The following is a 24,198-nucleotide window of genomic DNA, read 5'->3' as shown; positions in this document are numbered from 1 at the left end:
ACCATCTGTATGACCTCCTTTTTCAGGTAATGTCTCAGTCCTGTAACCAAATTCGAAAGGAGGGAAATTTTACTTTATGAAAGAATTAGTTAAGAGTAATAAAACATGCATAAGTTTTATAAACTTGACAATCTTAATCAGCCCAGAGGACAGATGCCATCATGGTATGAACAGTCAGTCGCAAATAATGTAAATGCTTGACAAACAATTAGACACTAAAGGCACCAAAACTATGAGCGGGTAATTTTTCTATCCAAGTTTGCGAGTAGAAAAAATAGCAGTTTGGATGAACAAGTTTATTTAGGTACAAAGTATGAAAAGTTTAATGTAATTATACAATGTTAACTATTGTTGATTTAAACAAATGCTTTTGCCATCATAACTTGAGAATGATTGTGAACTGTGAAGTATAGTTTTTTTATTCTCTCAAGACATATATTTCTAATCTAATGGATAGCAATTAAATGTGGTTCATTAAAAAAATCAGACAAAAGGTTATCTAGTTGATTAGAAATGACTCCATTAACAAATTTATAAACTTGAACATACACCCAGGAATAAGAGTCTACTACATGCACTATGCCATAAATTGTAGTTATGATATTATTCTACAACATTCAATGTCTCTAATTAATCCAATCATATATGTTATATCTATTAAGTCTACACCTGAACTTACTACCAAAATGTTTAATAAAGAAATAAAGACAGAAGATCCCTAAAATTTGTCAATATTCTACCTTCTTTATCTTCTAAATGTATCATAACGTTGGCTGAAAAGCAACTTTTATGTTTAGAACTATTGATTGTATCTTACCTCCTTTGCACGGGCTGTTTTTTTAAAAGAATTTAGCATCAAGTTCTTAATAAGTTCAGTTATCAGATCTCTTCCATGCGGCATAAGGTGCCCACGATTTTAGGCTAAGAATAGTTTTATCTTTAAGACATCAAATCATTTTAATTACTGATACATGTATATGCAGTAAAGTTTGTCTCTCATGTTGGTAGATATCTTATAAAGTTATAATGGGGATATTGTCAGAAATAAAATTGTACAAGACTAGTCTTAACACCTTTATCAAACTTACTTTCATCTAAGCCATATATTCTAATAGCACCATTAAAACCACAGACAATTTGCTTTTTCCATGGGTTCATAGCCATACAGTATACTGGTATTCCAATCTGTTGAGAAACAATGCATTTGTAAAATCTATATACATGTAGTACCTCAATAAAAAAATATTTTGAAATAATTTCCATATCTTATCTACTTTAGAATCAGATGACCTTATATACTAGATATTTTAATATTTTCATTCAATTTTTCGTAAATACTTAGGCCACACCAATTTGATTCCTTGTTCGACGACCCGCCCGCACCTATTTTTTTCAAAACAGAATTTTTTTATTTTTTTTATATTCCCGCTTCCCGCATCCGGAAATGTAATCATGTCCATTTCCCGCACCGTTTTTTTTGTAAATATTATAAAAAGAACAAAAAATTGGTTACTTTCCCCCTTACTTATATTCCCTATTAAAAAATGTTCGTTTTTAGAATAAAGTACAAAGAACTTCTGAAGGATTTGCCTTCAACTGCAATTATGCTGTATGCTGGCGAAACAAAACTATCCATAGCCGCTGCATGTTTATGCACCTGTCCTGATTGATTCAGGGGCCTGTCGTTCAGCAGTTATCGTTTGTTGATGTTGTGTATTGGTATTTTCCCGTTTGGATATACATGATATATAAATTAGATCATTGGTTTTCCTCTTCGAATTGTGTACGCTAATAATTTTGGGGTCCTTTATAGCCTGCTGTTTGGTCTGTATCAAAGCCCTGTGTAAAAGGCTGTACTTTGACCTGTGTTTGTTATTATCAGGTTGAGAACAACCCTCCCTCAGACAAGGGGTCATTTTACTGATGTAGAAAAGAAAATAGAAATACCAAGGATTTGTATAGTTCCTCTATAAAAAAACCTTTGAAAACTTAGAATTTTGTACTCAAAAAGAGGAGAGTTACATCATATTTTAAACAACTTTTTCTAAAAGAGGGGTCCACTTATTTTGAATAATATTAAACTGTTAAAGTAAATGTGTTAACATGGTTAAAGTCCAGGAATATTACAAAATTCTTGGACATGTTTTGACCATTTAATACCAGATAGATATATAGTTCTTTGAGAAAATATGAGCCTTTTGTACAAACAAATATATTATAACTTATATTGATCCCTCATAAAACATGTAAAAGGGATATTTATAACATTAAGGGGTTGTCCCCAAACTGATTATGACTTGGAAGGAGAATTGTCTTATTGTCAGTCACACATACATAACCCAGATTTAATTATTTCTTGGTGAACAGGGAAAAAATACTTCAGAAATTAAAGAAATGTCAAAGTACAAGTGATAAATCTAGCTTTAATATTGTCAAAACCTACTATTTTATGTTTACAAAAAAAAAATTATAATCGCTCGCCTTTACTTTTCAAGCTTTGCCTCAAAAATTTGCAAATTAAATATTTTTTTATTAAAATTTTCAAATCGCTCGCTCGCCCCAAATTTTGGAGTCCAAAAATCCGTAGAACAAGAAATTAAATTGGTATGGCCTTAGTATAATATAATTATTAATATTTCAATTTTAGGAACCATCACTGTTACACACAAGTTGTAATAAAGATTGGAATTAGCAACAGTAACCTGTGTAGAATATTTGAATAAATATCATATTTTTCATAAAAAATGAAAGGCAAAAATAAGTCTGTATTATGAGTGAAAAAAGATGCTCTGGAAAACATCAATCAGTGATGGTCATATGATATGTCAGTTGTAAAAAGCTGTTATGACAGCAAATTTGGTATATCTTATTTAGATCATAATTGTTAAAGATGATGTTGAAATAGCATTGACAATTTTTTTAACTTTTTCTTATGATGATATATATATCATGATGGTTACTTCAAAGCAGAAAATGGATGAAGATTCATTAAAAAAGTTTTGTCACTGATAACTATTCACAGGATCCATCTTCTTGTTCTCTTTTGAGAGTTTGAAGACAATCAACTTACAGGAACTATATCAAAAACCCCTCCACCAGATGACCATGCTATAATGTCTCCATCATTAGCAGCAGACAACATCAGTTTGGCTGAAGTCCTGTTACAAATATATAAAGGTATCAATTCTAGCAATCTCACATGTAAATTGTACAATTATAAGTTATTCTGTTTTCTTACTTTTTTGTTCTACCATCCTTCCAAGTCAAAACTTAGGTACCTTAATTTTTCATGTTTGTTTCTCAGTAACTTTGTAAATGTTCTAGCTTTTGAATTACAAAAAGGATACCACATCCTAATTTTTACATTTAGATTTGTGCCATTTGTTTTTTGTGCTATGTGTAAATCTAGTCAGTCAGGTCCTTTTCATCTGATTTTGTGATTTTACTTTTTTCATCTGATTTTTTAAGTTTGTTTTCAAACACCACTGTCCAGGTTAGGGAAGGGTTGGGCACCCAGAAACATGTTAAACCCCATTGCATAGTTTTTTCTCATTTTATTGTTTTACATTCTGTCATGCCAGAGCCTTTAATAGCTTGATATGATGTATTGGATTTTGCTGATTGTTGAAGGCTGTATTGTCACCTATAGATTACATCATACAAGTCATTTGGTCTCTGATGGATAATTCTCTCAACAATGACACCACGTTTAAAATGTTTATGTAACTCATGATCACTATAGTTATCTTTAATCTAAATACCACCAAAATTTCAATGGTAATAAGAATTGTGTATAAATTTCGTACTGTTTGGTCAAAGTAAACTGATGTTATAATGGGAAAACGACATTTTCTTATGGTGGCCTGATGCGGCCATTTCCACTTTTCGTGTTTTCTCCTCTCACTTTTCCAACGCGAAATCGGGAAATCAAAAAGCAAAATCGAGAAATTGAGAAATCGAGAAAGCAAAAACAAGAAATCGAGAAATTCATTTTGCGTTTTCGCTTTCGTGTTTTTGCTTTCTCGATTTCCAGATTTCCCTATTTCCTGATTTCTCAATTTCTTGATTTCGCTTTCTTGATTTCCCGATTTCCTGATTTTGCGTTTGCAAAGTGAAGGAAGAAAACACATTTTTTTTTCGTTTATAAAGAGGAACTACTCGAGACTGGTGAAAGTTATGTCACCCAAATTTCCCAACTTGTGGCAAACTAGTTAGAGTTCTAGGTAAACCAATTTCAAGACGAACAGACAAGCAAATTTGATGCCACCAAGCATGCTGCTAGACATTGAATGCGTTTAAGTTTTACTGATACTTATGAAAAAAATCTACACATATAACTAGATGAGAGCAAACCAAGGTGGTACTTTTGCATGCTATTTTCTGTCAGTAAGCAAAATTTGTTTCATGGTTAATAATTAATTTACAAACAACAGTATTTTGCAGAACAGTGCACTTACCAGTATAAAAAGTCTGTCACCCAGCCTTTATGTTCATGCTGCAAAGAGCATAGTTTTCCTGTTTCAGATTCATAGCTCTTAATAACACCATCTGAAAAATAATAAAAGACCAGAAATTAGCATAAAATGAAATGCTACAAATAGCAGATATCCACGTTGTACCAAAACAATCATACTCTCCTAAGAATTTTTTTTATTGGACCTTGGCCAATAGTCAAGTCTAGTCAAGATTAATTCCAACTTAAGTATTGGCCTTTTACTAATGAATGAGTGGAGCCCTAATAATTTCAATAATATTTATCTAACAAAAACTAGCCTTCTCTTTTCACGCAAGAAATCACAAGCTTATATATCTGGCCTTTTACTAACTTATCATTAAATTCATGTTGCTAATATGAGGGTTCCAATACAAGTATCACATAAACTTAACATTATCAATGTTCTATGATAATAAGGTCAGATGAACCATGTCTGACAGACATGTACACTATACAATCACAACAAATACATGTATGTTCTATTTGAAGCTATGTTGGTAGACAGACAGACAGAGTCACCAGACACCTTTTTTTAAACAAGATACTCAAATAATGATTGTCACCAAGTTTGGTTCCAATTGACACAGCAGTTACAGAGGAGAAAATTTTGGTAAAAGTTAAAGGATGCTGACCAACGGTGAATGCCAAGGTGGTCTAAGTAAATATCACTTACCGGGTATCTTTTTTAATTTTAAATATCATGAGTATGTTCAGTGTTCTCCCCAGGACCTTTTAGCATCATAATAATTGTGATGCATATATATTTCTGAATGTGTTGCTATCTGAATTGATTTTCTTATAGATTGTGTTATGTATGTGATGCTATAATTTTTAAAAACATCGTTACATGATGGTATTTCAAATTTCCTTTTTTACCAGGATGCTACATGTATTTGAAATATCTGGGAAGAGTACTGTATGTTTAAGTGTTCATATAAATAAGATACCATGCATGTGCCAGATAGCAACTTCAGTGCAAGGCATCATATCATCAGTATGCTGTAGGGTTGCTAAAAATTATAAATGGTTAGCGGTTGAGTTATAGAAGTACTTCTTGAGCTCAGTCTTTATAGGTGCTGTCTTGAAACACAGAGCTTCTGGGTATCGAATTCCAGTGAAAGCAAAAGATTTTGTAAGAAGAATCATGTTCTCCATTTTTATTGGCGCCCAACAATAAAAACCCATGGATGAATTGAGTTACAGCCAGGGAAGTATAAAAACAAAGATATCAACATTATATGGGGATGAAGTCCCCTATTACGCTAGAAAAATCAATAAAAAAAAAAAATTGGGAAATTTTCTGAATTTTTCAATATACTAATGAACTCAAAATCATTAACTTTTTTATTTTCAGACTTTTTTTTAAATCCTCGCTTATGCGCTGAAATCTACTTCCTTTTAGGAGCTTGTTGGCATGAGACTTTGAATAAAATATATATCTATCAGTCTAGTATAATATAGGATTGGAACTCAATATCAATTCATTTTTAATAACAGTTTGATATGAAAAAATGTTACCTGATGAAAGCATTTCTTTGTTTACATTGAATATGATGTCATAATGTAACAATGTTACATATCCCTAACAACTGAATTTCCATTTCTTTTATTAACTTCGTCCCCATTCACAGGTAATGCCTGCCTCATATTAGAGAATAATATGACTGACTTTTGAGGTGGGGGAAGTGTGACGGGATTGCTTCTCTTAGTTAATGTGATTGATACTTATATATAGTCAGCCGTAAGCGTTTGAGCTGAGGAAGTACTTCTTCAATTTAGACAGTATAGGTCATGTTGCCTTGTAACAACGAGGTTCTGAGTCAGATTCCAGATGAGACAAAAGCAATTTTGTAATATAATGCATGCTCTCTGACTCTGCCTCTGGTTACATAAAGAAGAAGAAACACTTAAGATCCCAAAAAGAAGATGGACAAATAGCTCAATATCTTTATTTTTTAAGTGTTAAAATTGTCAATTGCCAAGATCAGCTGACAATGACGTTAACGTTATAAATTGCATAACTAATGCGATCATTGTCATCGTCCCTCTTTACCTTCGCAGCCTATCAAAATCTCCCTTCGTGCAGGATTGTAACCGATTGCAGTGATGGGCCGAGAGTGAGTATCACGGATCGAATACAGTTTTTCCATCGCCATTTTTGAAGTTTAATGTGTAAATTTGTATCTAAAATTTACAAAATGATCTCATAATAGTGCTATATGCAAAAATCCAAAAGCGTGCGCCAAATATTTGTCAACTTCCACCATATTTGTATTTCTTGACAACATTGAACTGCGCATATGTAGCATTTACTTCCGGATGATTTGACTGACGAATCGGTCGAAAACCAATCGGTAGATATAGCTATATAAACGCAAATAGACTAATAACAAAATGAAATGCAACGGACATAAATTAAAATCCAAAGACAACAAAACTGAAGAAATCAACTAAATCGTAAGAATCAATTGGGAAAACGAATAGCCAATGTTAAAAAATTATGTTCAAATAGTTTAGTTAAATAAGAATGAGACTCTAAAACAATTATGATTCATTCAGGAAACACATATTTTGGTCTTACAGATTAATATGAGGCAGGTGTTACCTGAAAAAGGGGACAAAGTCAGTATCAGACATGGAGTAATGCAAATTTGTAATTGTAATGCATGGTAATGCATTACATTTTCCCAAGTAATTGCATGAAGTGTGTAATGCAGCAGTTTTTGCATTACATGTAATTGTAATATAATGCATAACTTTAGCAAAAAGTTCTGTAAATTCATGCTAACTGCATCAATTCCTTTTTTCAATTCTAATATTATATGTTTTAATGTTAACAAATGTAATGTTTCTGATGTTGGTTCTGTTGTTACTCAAAGTCTCATCTCAAACTATACCCTACAAAAGAAAGAGATTTCTGTGCAAATGGGGGAAAATAAAACAGTTAGAAAAAGTTAATGATTTTGAGTTCATTAGTACAGTGGAAATTATTTTTTTTAATTTTTTTTACTTTTTTTTACTTTAAATAAAAAAAAAAAATCTGCTGGTAATGCAGGCAAATTATATATATTTTTTAAAAAGGAGACAGGAAGATGTGACATTCTTTCCATAGGTGAACAGGAACAACCAATAACTGATCTTTCACTTTGTATAATTATAATAATAAACCTTTCCAAGAATGCTCTTGAGTTGGTATTAAATATGAAATCTGTGTATTATTTTGTTAAACCCGCTGTATTTGTTCGCACCTGTCCTGAGTCAGGAATCTAATTTTCAGTAGTTGTTGTTTGTTAATTTGGTTCATAAGTGTTTCTCTTCTCATTTTTTATATAGGTTAGACTTGGATTTCCCATTTGAATGGTTTTACACGTCGTTTTTGGGGTCCATTATAGCTTGCTGTTCAGTGTGAGCCAAGGCTTTGTGTTAAAGACCATACTTTAACCTATAATGGTTTACTTTTACAAATTGTGACTTGGATGGAGAGTTGTATCATTGGCACTCATACCACATCTTCTTTTATCTATGAAAAGTTTTACCTGCCTAGCACAAAATGCCATGCAATTCCTGTACAGAATTTTATCATAGGTCACTCACTGTTATGGTTTACAGGTTAATTTTTCTTAACCTATGAATTTCCTATGGATTAAAAATGTGACAATATCCCCTTTGATTTGTGTCCATGTCCCTTTTAAATTTCATTCCGATTCTATTTCAACCATGGCATCTTTTTTAATAAGTTGCATTAGTAATACATTTATCATTGATGTATTTTTTTTAATCAATTTGCATTAATAATTGTTAATAAACCAAATTTTGTCTTGACATGCTGGCTAAGTAAAATGTGTGGCTCTCCTGGATATATGTGCATCTTCAACTACGATCCTTTCAAATATTTTAGACTAGAATATAACTCATGACTTTTAATCTTTTATTTTTAGTTGATCAAGTATTGCTGATATTTTTTTGTGTTTTTAGTTTTTCTCTATAGACTATGTTTTACACAAAAACAAGAATGCACAGGCATTGATCAATGAACCATGAAAATTAGGTCATGGACAGATGATACCTACCAGTCAGACATGTACACCTTTATATAATCATTCACCATTACAGAATCTGAGAAACAGACCTTCTCATGTAACTTTTACTTAAATCACTGATCCATCAAATGAAGTTGAGGTCTGGTTAACTCTGTCTGATGGACATATAGACATTGCAATGAAATCATATACCAAATTTAGTCATCCTATTAGACTTTTCAATTGAAAAATTCACATCTACAAAGAAGATCATTAAGTAGCACATTATTCTGGCTTCATTTTTTCAAGAAGGAATTGATTTGATTTGTTCATAATAAATATGAATTGCATGGTCTAAAACATCTCACACTTAATTGACTCTATGGTGTGCATCTTATTTATTCTGAGAGATATTCCTTAAAATAATTCTAAAGTTGCCGACTTTGCCTTTATTGTAAATAATAAAGCTATGAATTATAGAATTTTAATGAAGTACATATCACAATATTTTCTGTTTCAGAACACTTCACATTAACAAATATTACACAAATCAACAAAATAACAAACATTTTACATACACCCTATAAATAATTGTTAAATATGAAATGTTTTTCTTGGACGATTTCCATAAAAAGCCTATTGAAAGAAAATTTACAAAACAAGTTTCTGTTTCTAATTTGGTCGTACCAAAAAAGTATAAATATTTTAATAATTTTTGAAAATGATTAGCCTTTTTTGTACTTAATTCCTGTGCCTTTTCTAAAACATAACAGTTTTATGACCCAACAAAATAATATAAATATCACAGTTTTTAAAAATGTCCATCTCCAAAGATGAGATCAAGAGCTGCTTGAAGATCTCCCCCCGTTGCTTGCAGTGCTCTCCTAGCTAAAGCTTCATCAGTTATACCCATATCACGTAACTGTTGTATCTGATCCTGGAAAAAAAAAACAAATATTATCTGATTGAAAGGGTCTAGTTGTTTTTTTTATTAATACAATAATATACAAATACAGAAACAGTAAAGGATATCAATTAATTTTTCTATCTATGGAATTTTAAAAGGAAAAAAAAACATAAGACTAGTGTATAGTAATTTAAATTTGCAATTAAATTCGTCCTCATTTTAATGTTGGGTAGACATTTTAAAGATCAATCTAGGCTTATTTGAACAATTTATGATTGAAACTTTGTGTAGAGTTTTCAAAACAATTATGATAGTATACTTGAGTTGTTGTACAAAATAAGTCATCAACTTTTTTATTGGATCATCACTTATGACGTTGTTTTTTTTTATGACAAAATATATTAAACATCTAATTATTACATTAAAAATTTTGCACAATCTCTCATTTTTTCCAATAAAAACCAAGATATTTATACTTCAAACTTTCATCAGCCTAGACAATATAATGATCATTGGTTGTTTCTAAACAAATTGTGTATTTTTCATTAATTCTTTATTTCTATCAGATACTTTAACTTTTTATCGAGACAAATTTGACCAGTCCAATTTGATCATACTTTTCAGAAAATTGCTATTTATAAGTGGTCATAATGTGACTGAACATTGTATAGATCTGATATACTTACATCAGATGGTGCAGTTGTTCTTTGTTGTGCTTGATCAATGGCTTGTGAGAAGAAATCACTAGAGATTATAGGTGGTCCACCCTGAAATAATCAAAAAATATTTTAGTGCCTGAAATATCAAAAAAATATTTTAGTGGTATATTAATTACTTAAAATCAGGCTTATACAACTTTTTTTAAAATGCATTAGAAACCAATCATTTTTGTGAAATTTAGAAATAAGATATACCTAATAACAATGGTAAACTGTTTCCAAATATTACCCCTTGATTTAAAACTTTCATAATTTGTGGCATTATTGAACTTTTCACTTTTTGTATAAACACAAACCTTGCATGACTCTAAATTTTGGTATTCTTAGATAAACTGAAATTTGAAAACCCCTTTATAATATACATAATACAATACCTGAGGTTGCGGACTGGCGTCTGGTTGAGATGGACCTCCTGCTGAGGCTAAGGCTGCTGCTAACTGTGCTGGTGTTATTGCTGATCTTGGAGCCTATGAAAACAACAAATTTTGCCAGTTACCTGTTTGATTATGAAAACCTTAAGGGATTGCCATACAAGTTTTAAACTAATAGCAATAAACCTAAACAAGTATTACTAAAAGCAAATTTCTGCCAAGAGAAAAGATTTTTTATATTTTCTTAAGTCTTGTAAATTCATTAGTGATGGGCTGGCATGCAAATTTTTAATTTCAATTTCCCCGACTTACAAGACTTCGTCTTTTTTTTTGTGCTTCTCTCTATATAAAATACTTACAGAAGTTCCTTGTTTATATTGCGGTTCTCCCCAAATAAAACACTACAGAAGTTCCTTGTTTATTTTGTGGTTCTCCCCATATAAAACACTTACAGAAGTTCCTTGTCTAATTTGTGGTTCTCCCCATTTAAAATACTTACATAAGTTTCTTGTTTATTTTGTGGTTCTCCCTATATAAAATACTTACAGAAGTTCCTTGTCTATTTTGTGCTTCTCCCCATATAAAATACTTACAGAAGTTCCTTGTTTATATTGCAGTTCTCCCCAAATAAAACACTTACAGAAGTTCCTTGTCTAATTTGTGGTTCTCCCCATTTAAAATACTTACATAAGTTTCTTGTTTATTTTGTGGTTCTCCCTATATAAAATACTTACAGAAGTTCCTTGTCTATTTTGTGCTTCTCCCCATATAAAATACTTACAGAAGTTCCTTGTTTATATTGCGGTTCTCCCCAAATAAAACACTTACAGAAGTTCCTTGTCTAATTTGTGGTTCTCCCCATTTAAAATACTTACATAAGTTTCTTGTTTATTTTGTGGTTCTCCCTATATAAAATACTTACAGAAGTTCCTTGTCTGTTTTGTGGTTCTCCCCATATAAAACACTTACAGAAGTTCCTTGTTTATGTTGTGGTTCTCCCCATATAAAACACTTACAGAAGTTCCTTGTCTATTTTGTGGTTCTCCCCATATAAAATACTTACAGAAGTTCCTTGTTTATTTTGTGGTTCTCCCCATATAAAACACTTACAGAAGTTCCTTGTCTATTTTGTGCTTCTCTTTATATAAAATACTTACAGAAGTTCCTTGTCTATTTTGTGGGTTCTCCCCATATAAAACACTTCCAGAAGTTCCTGTCTATTTTGTGGTCCTACCAATATAAAACACTTACAGAAGTTCTTTGTCTATTTTGTGGTTCTCCCCATATATAAAATACTTACAGAAGTTCCTTGTCTGTTTTGTGGTTCCATATCTTCATCGTCAGACATTTGTTCAAATGAGTAGGCACCTGGAAATTACAAATCAATTATAATTTTAATTCTATCAAGACCATTAGTTGGATACAGAAAAGGCAAAATCTATTATACAAGGATAATAATAATAATACTTTATTTCCGTAAGCAAATACAGCTTATTGGATTTACACAATATAAATATCCAATAGATAATATACAGCATAATATAACATTTATACACAAATTATACAAATTAATGAAAGAATTAAGCGGAGTATGACATATAGACATATTAAACTAAAAATAAACATTTGAATAACTAACCATTACGTGCTTTTTCTGCCAAAAATAAATATTTTCCAAGGTTGTTTAGCTCTTTGACATTTCTTACAGATAACAGTTGTACTAATTTAAAAGTAGATGGTCTCTCATAGTAATAACTCTTTATATATTTACATCTGATGTCGTTATATTTATCACATTCTAAAATAAAATGATATTCATCTTCAATAGCATTTTTATTACACATACTACACAAACGTTCATTTCTGGCTATACTATAGTATCTACCTGTTTCTATACATAGTGCATGAGCATTTATTCTATATCTAGTAATATAAGATCTATACAAACTGTTTAATGGACGACTAAGGTAAAATTGCATAGTGTGACCATCGTGTAAATACTGATACAAAGTACATTTCGGCGAATTTTCAAAATATGATAAACCTTCAGATATATAATTATCTATTACTCTTTGTTTAAATTCACTCAAAAATAATTGACTGTTTCTAACTCTCTGTGAAAACCAAACATCACTAAAACCATATTTACATAATATATCTTGTACTTTACAAGACCAATTTAGCTTGTCATTTGGCTTCACACAACTAGATTCGTACATATCATTATATACATGTTTTAAAATACAGTTCTCTGTGTCTAACAATCTCAACCAGTAGGTTACCATTTTCACATATCTATTTACATACAAGGGCACTCTGCCTAACTCAAAATATACCATGTTATTAACAGTTCCTTTTCTAACTTTTAAAATTCTTTTCATATAATACAAATGCAATTTTTCTATATCTTCGGCTTTATGAAAGCCCCAGACTTCACTGGCATAATTCATTATACTTGTAACATAAGTATCAAATAAAGATAGTAAAGTTTCTATATTAAAAAAATCATCATATGTTTTGCTAAGTAAGCTGAAAGTAGCTTTTCTACCCTGTTCAGTTAATGTCTTTTGTGTTACAGAAAATATACCGTTATAATTAAACAATAAACCCAGGTAAACAAATTCATTACATACTTCTACTACTTTACCATTTAAATACCATTTTTCGTTATCTTTTATTTTACCTCTATTACGAAAAATAACAATTTTTGTCTTACTTAGATTTATATGTAACCCATACTGTGTTGAACACTCATTCACAGTATCTATCATTTTTTGTAACTCAATAACACTTTCACTAAAAAGAACTGTATCGTCTGCGTACATAAACAAATATAAATTTAACATTCTGACTTCATATGGTTCAATACCCTGTTTGATTAATTCTATTTCTATATCATTTACATAGAGCGAATATAAAAAAGGGGATAATGACTCCCCTTGCATCAATCCTGCGTTACAACTAAAAAATTCTGAAAACTGACCATCTAACTTAACACATGTTTTCAATTTAGAATACATAGATTTAATTAAACACAATAGATTACCAGTTATTCCACACTTTAGCATTTTTTGCCATAAAATAAGATGTGAAACGCTATCAAAAGCTTTAACATAATCAACAAAGCAACAATATAACCGTTTTCCTTTGCGTAAAGATTTAGCTATAACAGAATGAAGAGCAAAGATTGCGTCCCTTGTACCATATCCTGGAATGAAACCGAATTGCGCATCTGTCAAAATACTGTTTTCTTTACACCATTTCATCAATCTAGTATGTATCACCGATGTGAATAATTTTCCAACGTGAGAAACCAGTGATATTCCTCTATAGTTACCCGTATCATTCATCGAGCCCTTCTTGAATAGTGGTACTAATACGCTAGTAACCCATACTTCTGGGAACCATCCTGTACATAATATAACATTAAAAAGCTTGCATAGTAACGGCAGAAGGACAGTTTTACATTCTTTAATAAATTCATTTAAAATATTGTCATATCCTGGTGCTTTTTCACGTTTTAGTTTCTTTACACATATGTCTATTTCTTGTTCTGTAAAGGGGCGATCTAATTCTGAATAAACCACATCATAGTTTTCATCATTTACTTGACCATCTATAATATTGTCTTTCGATACTAAGTTCTTGAAATGTGTGACAAAGTCATCTAATGTTAAATTACTATTAAGTGTTTTTCTTTTCCTTCTAAATTTTCTGTAAAAGTATTTTGGGTTGGTTCTTCTCATCGAACTAAACATATCTCCTCTCTGGGTTTTGTAACGTCTTTTTAAAGTATTTTCCATACGCTTAAACCTTTGTTTTGAAATGTTTAAGTAAAGTCTATTTTCCTCACTTCTACATAAATTAAACTGTGATAATGTTCGTTTGTAAGTCCGGTATAACTCTTTACATTCGTCACTTATCCATGGCTTATCACGGTTAAAACCAGTTACTCCCAAATTTCGTTTTTTGCCGTTACAATAGTCACACTTAACAGTTTTTATCACTTCTCTTTTTGTGTATTTTTCTGTAATGTTTAAAAAAATGTCGTTCGTTTCAGCCACAATATCGTCAATATTGTCCGTTTCATTCATACTATTCACCAGATCGCTTATTTTATCTGCACTAGCACAAAGGTCTCTCTTTATATCATCTTTATACTCTTCATTCCAGTTATAGGTATTATATTTTATAATTTTACATGAACAAAAATCAGTCAATGATAATCCTTTCAGTTTGAAATCAATAATTACAGGAGCATGACATGAAAATGTATTAAAATTACCAATCATAAAATTATTTACTATAGAAAAAGATTCATGAGATAATAACACATAATCAATAACGCTACAACCATTTTTATTTTGAAATGTAAATTTACCACTGCTTTTCCCGAACCGTCCATTACATACTCTAACCCCAGACGATTTACACAAGTCCAAAATCTTTCGACCAAAAGTGTTAGCAGGCTTTATGTCCTCCGTAGTTTGCTCACTAGGTGAATCAGGTGTGTAATCAATTAAACCACTTATATCACTTTGTAATTGAGTACTCAACAGATCATGCCCTATAAAGTCGTTTGCTTTACCAATTCGTCCATTCAGGTCACCAATTATAGCAATGTTACCTAATGCACCATAATGCTCTATATGTTCCTGTAAAACTTCAAATACGTCACAGTCATATTTGCGGTAAAATATATTTTTATCTGGTGGTACATATATAGCACATAAATATAAATCTTTACAATCAGACATTATACTATTGCTTATTTTCAACCATATCATACTGTCTGCACAACATTTTAAGACCTCAAGATACGAATTTAACCACTTTTTATGAAAAACAATAACACCGCCTCCATTACATTTCTTCCTTTGCACATAATTTTTTTCGTAACCTGCTATCTCAAATTCTTTTGGACATTTAACCCAACATTCGTTAAAACATAATATGTCATAATCAGCAATTTCATGTTGAAATTCGGCGTCGGCTAATTTTCTTATCAAACCTTTAGAGATGTTCCAAGAACATACTTTCAATGAATATTTAACGGTTTCTTTTCTGTTTATATTTGTATCATCCCCCGCTAATTCCTATTCATCGTATAAAACTCCCTCAACGAATAACTTGTCCCCAACCAAGTACGCAGTCTTCTTTTCTTTTCGTTTTTCCAACATTACCGGTATTAACTTTTTTCGTTTGGCTAACACTTCTTGTGGATATTGTGGACTAATTCCGAAATCTGACCCCTTTAGTCTTTTTGACGACTTTCGTACCATCTCGCGGTCACCGTACTTAGAAAATTTTACCACTATTGGCCTAGGTCTACTTTCTCCGACTTTTTTTTTACCCAGTCTGTACGCTTTTTCTAATTTAAGGTTCGCTTTGGCATTTTCAATTTTCAATGTTTGTTCACAGAAGTCTAAAATTATGTCTAAACAGTTTTCTTGTATGTTTTTCTTTCCTTCTCCGATATTACCTTCATCTACATTACCCTGAGCCCCGTTCGTCTCCATTTCTACATTGACTATTTTTTCTTCAATTGCAAAAAACAAAAGATTGTTACTCAAGTTTTGCGCCTCAACACCTGCTAATCTTTCCTTCACTGAATTACTGGTAGTTTTTGATACTTCAAAACTTTTTGTCAGAGTTTGAATTTTAGCCTTTATCGATTTGTGTTCATCTTTAATGTCTGACATAAATTCAGCACTATGTTCCAATACACTTATTCTTTCTTTACATGTAATTATTTCGGTATCGACATTGCTGAATTTCTGTTCGAAATTATTCAATCTGTGTTCAATAGAATCCAATTTATTGAGTTTGATTTCAATATTGTCTACTTTACAACATAAAGTTTTAAGCATTAACTCAATATCACACGTATTTTGAAGCTGCTGTGGTGTTGGAGGGGGAGGCGGGCTTGTGAAAGGATGTGGGTACTGCTGGAACTGTTGTACAGGCGTAAAAGGGTATGCCATATTTGGAGTACTGGACTGAATTGGCGTGTATTGATTGTAACCTTGATTCATAGTATTAATTTGATCGTAACTATTCGTTGGTGAACTGTTATTAAATGTACTCAACGTATTTTTAGTAGACAATACCTTGTTTTGGTCACTCTTTCTATTAACTGTACTGTTTGTAAACAAAGAACTGTCCGAGGTAGAATTTCCTGATGAATTATTTCCTTTATCTGGTGTCGATCGCTTCAGTTTCTTGTTTCTTCTTCGTTTTGTCATAACTTGTGTCAAGATAGAACATCCAACAAAATCATAATAAATGCTGTATAAATCCAATTAATTTAACTTTTTCAAGAAATTTTTTAACAAGAAAATTTCACTGCCACCATACTGGCGCATGCGCATGAACTTACGGTATACATAAAACTAGTTGACCAATCACATTTTCTAGCTTTAGGACTTTCACAATTATAATATGTTCCTTCAGTTTCAGATGGTTGCAAGTTTATTTTGTATGGTCTCTTATCAAAATACTTTTTAAGTAATCAATCTGCCATATCAGCTATTCCATAGGAAATTCAATAGTCTAGATCGCAGTGCATTTAAATTAAATTTTGTGATGGAATTAAATTATTAGTTATATATAATATTGAAATCTTAATGCATTGATATTCAAGCAATGTTTGATTTATACATTTTTGGGGTTAACTTTTAACGGAATTTGATAAATATAATTTTGTTCCGACTCATACAGACATGTACTAGTGCAAAACCATTCTAGTAGTATTGTGAGGGAGAAATAAACACTATGTTTTACCATCACAATTATGATCTAATTATTGGTAGACACATAAGTTGCCCAACATTGATTTATATCTTCAAATGGTACCTCATAATTTCAGAATGGAATTTTTCAAGGACGCCAGGAAAAATAAAACCTCTAAAACCAATAAAATCTTTTCAATTTTAGTAGATGAGAGTTACCTGTTTATATTTAATAACCTTTATTGGTAACTTTGTAGTAGAGAAAAGAAACAGGGATTTTTATCATGACAAATATCTTATAATTTCAGAAAATGGGAAAGTAATGGATACTAGGACAGTAGGTAAACAGGTCAGGTGAGTTAGAAAGTGAAAAAAAATACCAGGAGCTAATCTTTCTGCACCAGCCTCCATCTTAGAGCCTTCTTCACAGACAGCTGCTGCAACCATCATTGCTGCTTGTCCAAATGCTGGATGTTTCTCTAAAATTCTAAAAAATATATATTTAAATGAAATTATGCAAATCAGATTGAAAAAAAAAATCTTGTTTAAGAGAGGAGCAATATGTTCATATTTGTTTCATCTTTCCAGGAGATGGACATATTAATTTTTCCTGTTAAGGTGGTACCTAGCACTACAGGGAGATAACTCTGTAAAATCAGCTAAACGTTTTAATCACATTGTATTGTTAGGAAATATTAAGCTTCTCAATGATCAAAATTAGTGTTTGTCAAAATGCTATCTATCCAACCAAATTTTTCTGAGAAAGTGATTGGTTCAAGTTTTTTGATTTTTTTATATTTTTATATTTTTAAAAGTCAAAGTAAATATTTTGTTAAAATTTTATGAAAATTAAACAAGCCAAATTAATTTAAGTCAAGGTGTTGGGTACCACCTTAAATGCAATTAAATTTAAAGGAAAGATATTGATTCTGTGAACTGTATTGACCATATATCACAAATAAACTGTTAACACTAACAGAAGAGGTACAGCAAAATGCTACATCATTGACTGAATCATTAGTTTTGTGATCAACCTTAAATGAGGGGTGTCAACAAATGCAGTGAGATGGCATGTAATTCAATATTTGTCTTGGGTTTAAATGACCAAAAAAGTGTTGTTTTTCCTCCTCCCATTCTACAGTTAACATTTCTAACTAATTTCACAGAACTTACTGTCGTATATTTCCTGGGTGAGCTAAAATAGCCAACAAAGCCCTGTCTTGAAGCATAGCTGTAAAAAAAAAAATACAAATTAAAAAGATTTTTTAATTTGATTACTGTAAATTCAGAAACTATTGTGAGGTTTTTATTATTGTGAAAAATGCGACCGAGTTGTGAACGCAATAACTTAAACTCGCATATTCAAATATTGTATATGAATTAAACAGGATTTTTCTCAAAATTGTAAAAAATTAAAATCACATTTAAGTCTAAAATGACAAAATCGCAATAATAAATGGACGCAATAATTTTTGAATTTTCAGTAATGTATGTTAACCTTAGTCAGTTAATAGGATATCATAGAAGCAAAAGGATTCTTAAAGAAATAATTCATTTAGTGAACTTGTTACGGTCTTTTTGATGTTAATTTAGAGGTATTTTAGTATATTTTAGTATAATTAACATAAGTCAACTAAGTAGATAATGTACCAATAGCTACTGGATCCTTCTCTAAGCCTGGGGAAGCTGCAATAACATTTTCTAGTGTCTCTGGATTGTTCACCATTCTTTCTACCTACAAATATTAAAAATCTATATCAATCTGAACAAAAAAGTTGTATAAAATAACACCGAATTATTATATACTAATTAAAGTGACAATGAATGACATCATATACATGTACAATACACTTACTATAGCAGAATAGTCTTGTGTCACCAATGCTGCTCTAACTGTTTGTGTCAACTGTCTAACATCTACATCTGCCATCATATCTTTAAAAAAAAATATTTTCACTTATTTTATTCAGGTAAGAAACTGTTTTTAAATGCAAATATAGTTTTATGTTCCATTACTTATACCTCTTTCCTTTTTTCAACATAAAATTTATGAAAATGTAGATGTACACAACTGCACACATTTACATAAGATTATTACTTTAATTAATTTAAATAAACTGTGAAATAAAAATCCACAAAATTTTGAAGCATTAAACATTTGACAATAAATCAATTTACAGTACTTGCATAAATAATACTCATTACCAAATTTATTTTTTTATAATTAACACAAAACTTACAGTTGTTTGGTTTTATTCAGTTATAAGTGTAGTACATTGGTAATGCAGTAAAACATTCAAATCAAATCAAATCAAATCAAATATGTTTATTTCATAATTAAAGGGCCCTTATAGGCATATCAATTACAAACAAATAAATCATAATAGACAAAACAGAAATACGTTTAGAAACAATATGAAATTAAATATTATAATACGATTCATATAAGTATATATATATATATATATGACATTGTCAGTTTGTTGTTATTCACACTTTGAATATTTTACAGTTCTTATCAACATTAGATATATTCTATCCATTGCATATATTATACTATAAATTTTCAATTTAGACTTGTTTATACTATAAAATGATATACATTTATAATCTACTGATATTATCTAAACATTGTATATACATAGATTATGGTTGGTCATCGCAACAAAAATGTTTTTTTTTTGCTTCAGCCGGTACAGCGAAAGAAAGAAAAGCAATTGAGTATTGCCAATGATAATCTGTTTATAGCTATTTTATATATGAAAACGTTGTTAATTTTATTGTGTGCTCTTAATTTCTGCAACAGTTTTTTTGCATATTACTCAACTGTGCTGAGAGAAGAAATTATGAGTCAGTAAGATCAAAGGAAAATTTTGTAAAATAGCGATAAATGATGATATATAATCTTCACATTTTATGTAATGTTATAAAGAAAAGTTACCCTGTGAGTTATCTTTCTCTGCTAAAAATTTCTTTAAAGCAAAAACTGTAGCACCAGCTTTTAAACCAGCACCCTCTAGTGGTTCACTGTCTTGTAATTTTTTACCACAGTAAATTAATTCTGCAAAATAAGCAAATATAATCAGACATAAATGTACAGATAATGAGAAATTTCATGAAAAAAATCATAAACTTCATGAATACATGTATGTGTATCTAAGATCTTTTAAGAATGTTTGCTAAATACAAATGTACTAATTTTTAACTTTCCTTATCATTTTTAGTACATTTCTGTTTTTAAAACTTCCTTATTATTTTACCTGGTAATATTATTGCCAAATGTTCTTTCTTTACAATGGTAGGACGATTATAATAACTTGCCGGTACTGACCCCTTAGAAATTCGTCAAATTTAAATCTCATTTTGTTTCCCTAACAATTTCAAGCTATTTGGACTTTTTGTTGTAAGTTTACATTGTTGGTGTTTGTTTTTGATGTTTAAGGGTAGATTGGGTGTTGTTGGTTGGTGAGGTTTTTGTGCTGTTTTTTTTTTTTTTGGTGATTCCTTTTGTCACTCATAAATTAAACACATTCCACAAAATGAGGAACAATCCCTCAATTCAAATGATGATATTGATTGTCCTTCCTTTATCAGTCATCTCAAGTTTGTATAAATCAATGTAAGGATATCTGGATTGTGCATTTATTTCCACAGGAATTCCACATTTACACAACTAAAGACTTGGGATTTACTGATTATTTTTTGGGGGAATCAGTGTCATCAGTGAAATAATTTTTTTTGTCAGGATTTTCCTGTCTACTGCCTCCAATTTTTTGAGACACTTAAAGCCAATCACAAGGTTTCTGTGTTCCTTTTTTAAAAGAAATTACCTATCATGCCTGTAGTACAATTCTGAAACAACAAATTTTTTTAAAAATATAAAAATAAAAAGATTTGATATGATTACCAATACACCTCATAGCTATTCCCGTCTGAAACGAGAATCTGTCCTGCTTGAACTATTGACATCATAAAACAATCAATTCTTCATTGTGGCTTCAGATATTTTTATTATGATGTCAAAATTTATGGGGAACCTGTGTGATATCCAGTATTGTCAGACAAATACAATGTAGCGATAAGGTGTATTAGACAAATCTCCAATAGAGACCAAATGACACAGATATTATAGACAATGGGTCACTGTACCTATTTCAACAATGAGCAAAGCTCAAAGTCATATCACATGTCAGCATTAAAAGCCAATTAAATGAAAATCAATTCAGACGAGAAACTAACAACCTTATTCATGTACAAAGAAAGAAACAAAATTATACAAATATGAGAAACAGCAACAAACAACCACTGAATGACAGTCTCCTGACTTGGGACATGCACATATAGAATTAGGCAGGGTTAAACTGGTTTGAAGAACCCACACCCCTAACCTGGGACAAAAAATAGTTTAGGGAGCTCCCCTCAAGAGTAGTCCGAGATTACTCTGACGTCCAACGTCTGTTTTGCCAGACAAGCTGGTGCAGAGGGACATCAGAGCTGGTCCCATATCAAAAAGTGGATATTTGCCCACCCAAAATGGATGTGCTGCTTCGTCGCTTCTGGTGCTGAATAACAGCCTTGGAATTATATAAATCGGGTATCTATTTGTTCATTTTTCATTTATCTCTTAATTTGTAATTGTGATTTCCCTGGTCACCATATTGGATGTACACACTGAATTTAAAAAGTTTTTTATGAACTAATCTGCTTTCTGTAAATCATTGAAAAGTTATAAAATACATCAATTATATGAGGCATGCATAACCTGTGAATGGGGACGAAGTCTGTATGGTTTTTTCTATAAATCAAAACATGTTAAAAAGAGAAATGGAAATACCATAACGTTTCCGATTTTGGTTCTGTTGTTAGGGATAGAGTTGTGACGTCATATTCAATGTAAACAAATAATAACGTTTCCGATTTGGTTCTGTTGTTAGGGATTGAGTTGTGACGTTATGACGTCATATTCAATGTAAACAAAGAACGTAACGTTTCCGATTTTGGTTCTGTTGTTAGGGATTTTAGTTGTGACATTATTTAAGTTATAACGTCAATTCAATGTAAACAAAGAAACGCTGTCATCAGGTAACGTTTTTTTTTATGACAAACAATTTTTAAAAATGAATTAGTATTGAATTCCTTTCTTAGACTGATAAATATACATTTTATTCAAAGTCTCATGCAAACAAGACCGGAAACGGAAGTAGATTTCTGTGCAGATCCGGAAATTCAAAAACGCAACAAAAAATTTTTTCCCGATTTTGAGTTCATTAGTACAATGAAAATATCGGGAAAATTTTCCCGATTTTTTTTTTTTTTATTATTGAATTTTCTACTGTTATTGGGGACTTCGTCCCCATAATATACTATAATTAAAATCAATGTTTGAAAGTCACCAGTATGTGCTAATATTCAAATTTCAAGTGTTATTCGGATATTTAACAGTGTTATTCGGTCATTCGAGGAACCGCGTCCCACAGCCCCAGCTTGTCTGGCAAAACAGCTGTTGGATGTCAGAGTAATCTCGGACTACCCTCAAGAGCTGTGAGGGTACAGTGGAATCCGTTTACACTCCCTATTAGGATTAATGGAGATATGTCACTAACCTATTTACATTGACTTTCGAGATGTCATAATTATTTGAACTACTCATACTCCATGATTTCCCCTTCCACATTTGGTAAATTGTGGTTGAAGTTGTGCCAAACGGGGTTTCAGTATAATTGTGTGTGTTGGATAGCATGGCACCGTGATAATTTATCATAACATTTCTAAATTATAAATTATAAATTGAAGAAATGTGATCCAAACAATGAAATCTCATCATTACCGATGTCAGAGGGAGGTAAGTTGATGACTTTAGAAACTTCCTCTTTTAAAAACAAGGAGTTGCCTTTCAGATTAACAAAATTAAGTGTTATTTTGTCGGTTTTTCCTTGTACAGTTCGGTTACAAATTTTTAGGGACGCCATTACTGTTTTGGAAACTGGTTTAAAATTATACGGCCTATTCTCCGTTACAAACATGAAAATCAAAAGTAAAATAAATAGAAACCAGTAATTTAAAAAAAAGTATTGTGGTACCGGTTTCATTCGGGCGACCTAAGAATAATTTCCGTATTTGATATTTTTCAAAGAGGAACAGTATTGTTTATACAAAAATCTTATAGACAATAAAATTAAATGGTAAAGTTCTTCTGTAGCTCAGTCTGTTAGAGCGAAGGCAGCACACAGTTTCAGGTTCACGTTACAGTTGAGGCATTGTGATTTTACAATTAAATCATGCTCTGTGGTGACTAAAAATTAAAAAAGCATAAAAGTGAATTATTGCTGAATTAGTAAGCGCTTTCATCCATATTTTTCAGATATTTTTTTTTAATTTACCCATTTTAGGGGCTGTACATGATACCTTCATATAAAAAGACTGAATCCCATTTATCATGAAAATCTATATGGTTTAACCAGTATTTGTGTTTACAAATAAATGTCAGCTATATTGTATGTCCCATTTGGTCCATTAATTAGACAATAAAATATTCTCTTCTATTGATAGTCATATACTTACTTCAAGTTATCATGATTCAATAAGGGATTTTGTTCAGTGTGTTCCTAATTTATCCGAGAGAAATCATAGGCAACTTGGTTATGGATCAGATTTTTCTGAGTTTAATAGATATATTCAATAGATTATCTCATTTCAGCCTATTACAATGTGTCTTTAGTTTCATGTTTTCTTTTAAAACTAAACACTCTTTAGTCTTACTGTATGCAGTTTTATCATCAGCTGCTTTCTGTGTGATCTCTTATTTTTCTCTACTCTATCCTTATGCTGCTACATACACATTTCTCATCTGTCTTACTGATAAGGATTGTTTTTTTGTGCTAATGAACTTTAAAATCAAGATCTTACTTCAGGTATCCCAATAGCTAAACATTATCACAGAACCTTCAGATAGACAT

General features: G+C 31.0%; 2 protein-coding genes across 2 annotated transcripts in view; both read right to left on the bottom strand.

The window, feature by feature from the left end:
• Positions 1 to 6,808, bottom strand: part of LOC143073540 (uncharacterized) — a 31,660-nt gene extending 24,852 nt beyond the window's left edge. The window contains exons 1-4 of the mRNA XM_076249178.1: positions 6,549 to 6,808; positions 4,458 to 4,548; positions 3,071 to 3,158; positions 1,089 to 1,185 (exon numbers count right to left, since the gene is read on the bottom strand). Coding sequence (XP_076105293.1) covers positions 1,089 to 1,185; positions 3,071 to 3,158; positions 4,458 to 4,548; positions 6,549 to 6,651 — 379 coding nt within the window. The 5' untranslated portion in view covers positions 6,652 to 6,808. The remainder of the gene's footprint in view (positions 1 to 1,088; positions 1,186 to 3,070; positions 3,159 to 4,457; positions 4,549 to 6,548) is intronic.
• A 2,176-nt stretch (positions 6,809 to 8,984) lies between these two features.
• Positions 8,985 to 23,241, bottom strand: LOC143073542 (ubiquitin-like protein 7). The gene is made up of 10 exons (XM_076249180.1): positions 23,070 to 23,241; positions 20,184 to 20,303; positions 19,098 to 19,177; positions 18,893 to 18,977; positions 18,416 to 18,473; positions 17,623 to 17,729; positions 11,812 to 11,879; positions 10,515 to 10,607; positions 10,108 to 10,188; positions 8,985 to 9,451 (listed from the first exon to the last, which is right to left on the bottom strand). The coding sequence occupies exons 1-10, from the start codon at positions 23,209 to 23,211 to the stop codon at positions 9,326 to 9,328; spliced, it is 960 nt and encodes a 319-aa protein (XP_076105295.1). The 5' UTR covers positions 23,212 to 23,241; the 3' UTR covers positions 8,985 to 9,325.
• Between the last annotated feature and the right edge of the window lie 957 nt (positions 23,242 to 24,198).

This window comes from Mytilus galloprovincialis, chromosome 4, assembly GCF_965363235.1.
Source record: "Mytilus galloprovincialis chromosome 4, xbMytGall1.hap1.1, whole genome shotgun sequence".
Lineage (NCBI taxonomy): Eukaryota > Metazoa > Mollusca > Bivalvia > Mytilida > Mytilidae > Mytilus > Mytilus galloprovincialis.
This window is presented reverse-complemented; position numbering and strand designations above follow the sequence as displayed.

What these genes read in the sequence shown, in the direction of transcription:
- LOC143073542 (XM_076249180.1), bottom strand. Translation starts at nt 23,211, where the DNA reads ATGGCGTCCCTAAAAATTTGTAACCGAACTGTACAAGGAAAAACCGAC. An exon ending in CTTACCTCCCTCTGACATCG is followed by an intron (nt 20,304 to 23,069) that starts GTAATGATGAGA and finishes CTTATTTTGCAG; the next exon opens with AATTAATTTACTGTGGTAAA. An exon ending in CACAAGACTATTCTGCTATA is followed by an intron (nt 18,978 to 19,097) that starts GTAAGTGTATTG and finishes TAATATTTGTAG; the next exon opens with GTAGAAAGAATGGTGAACAA.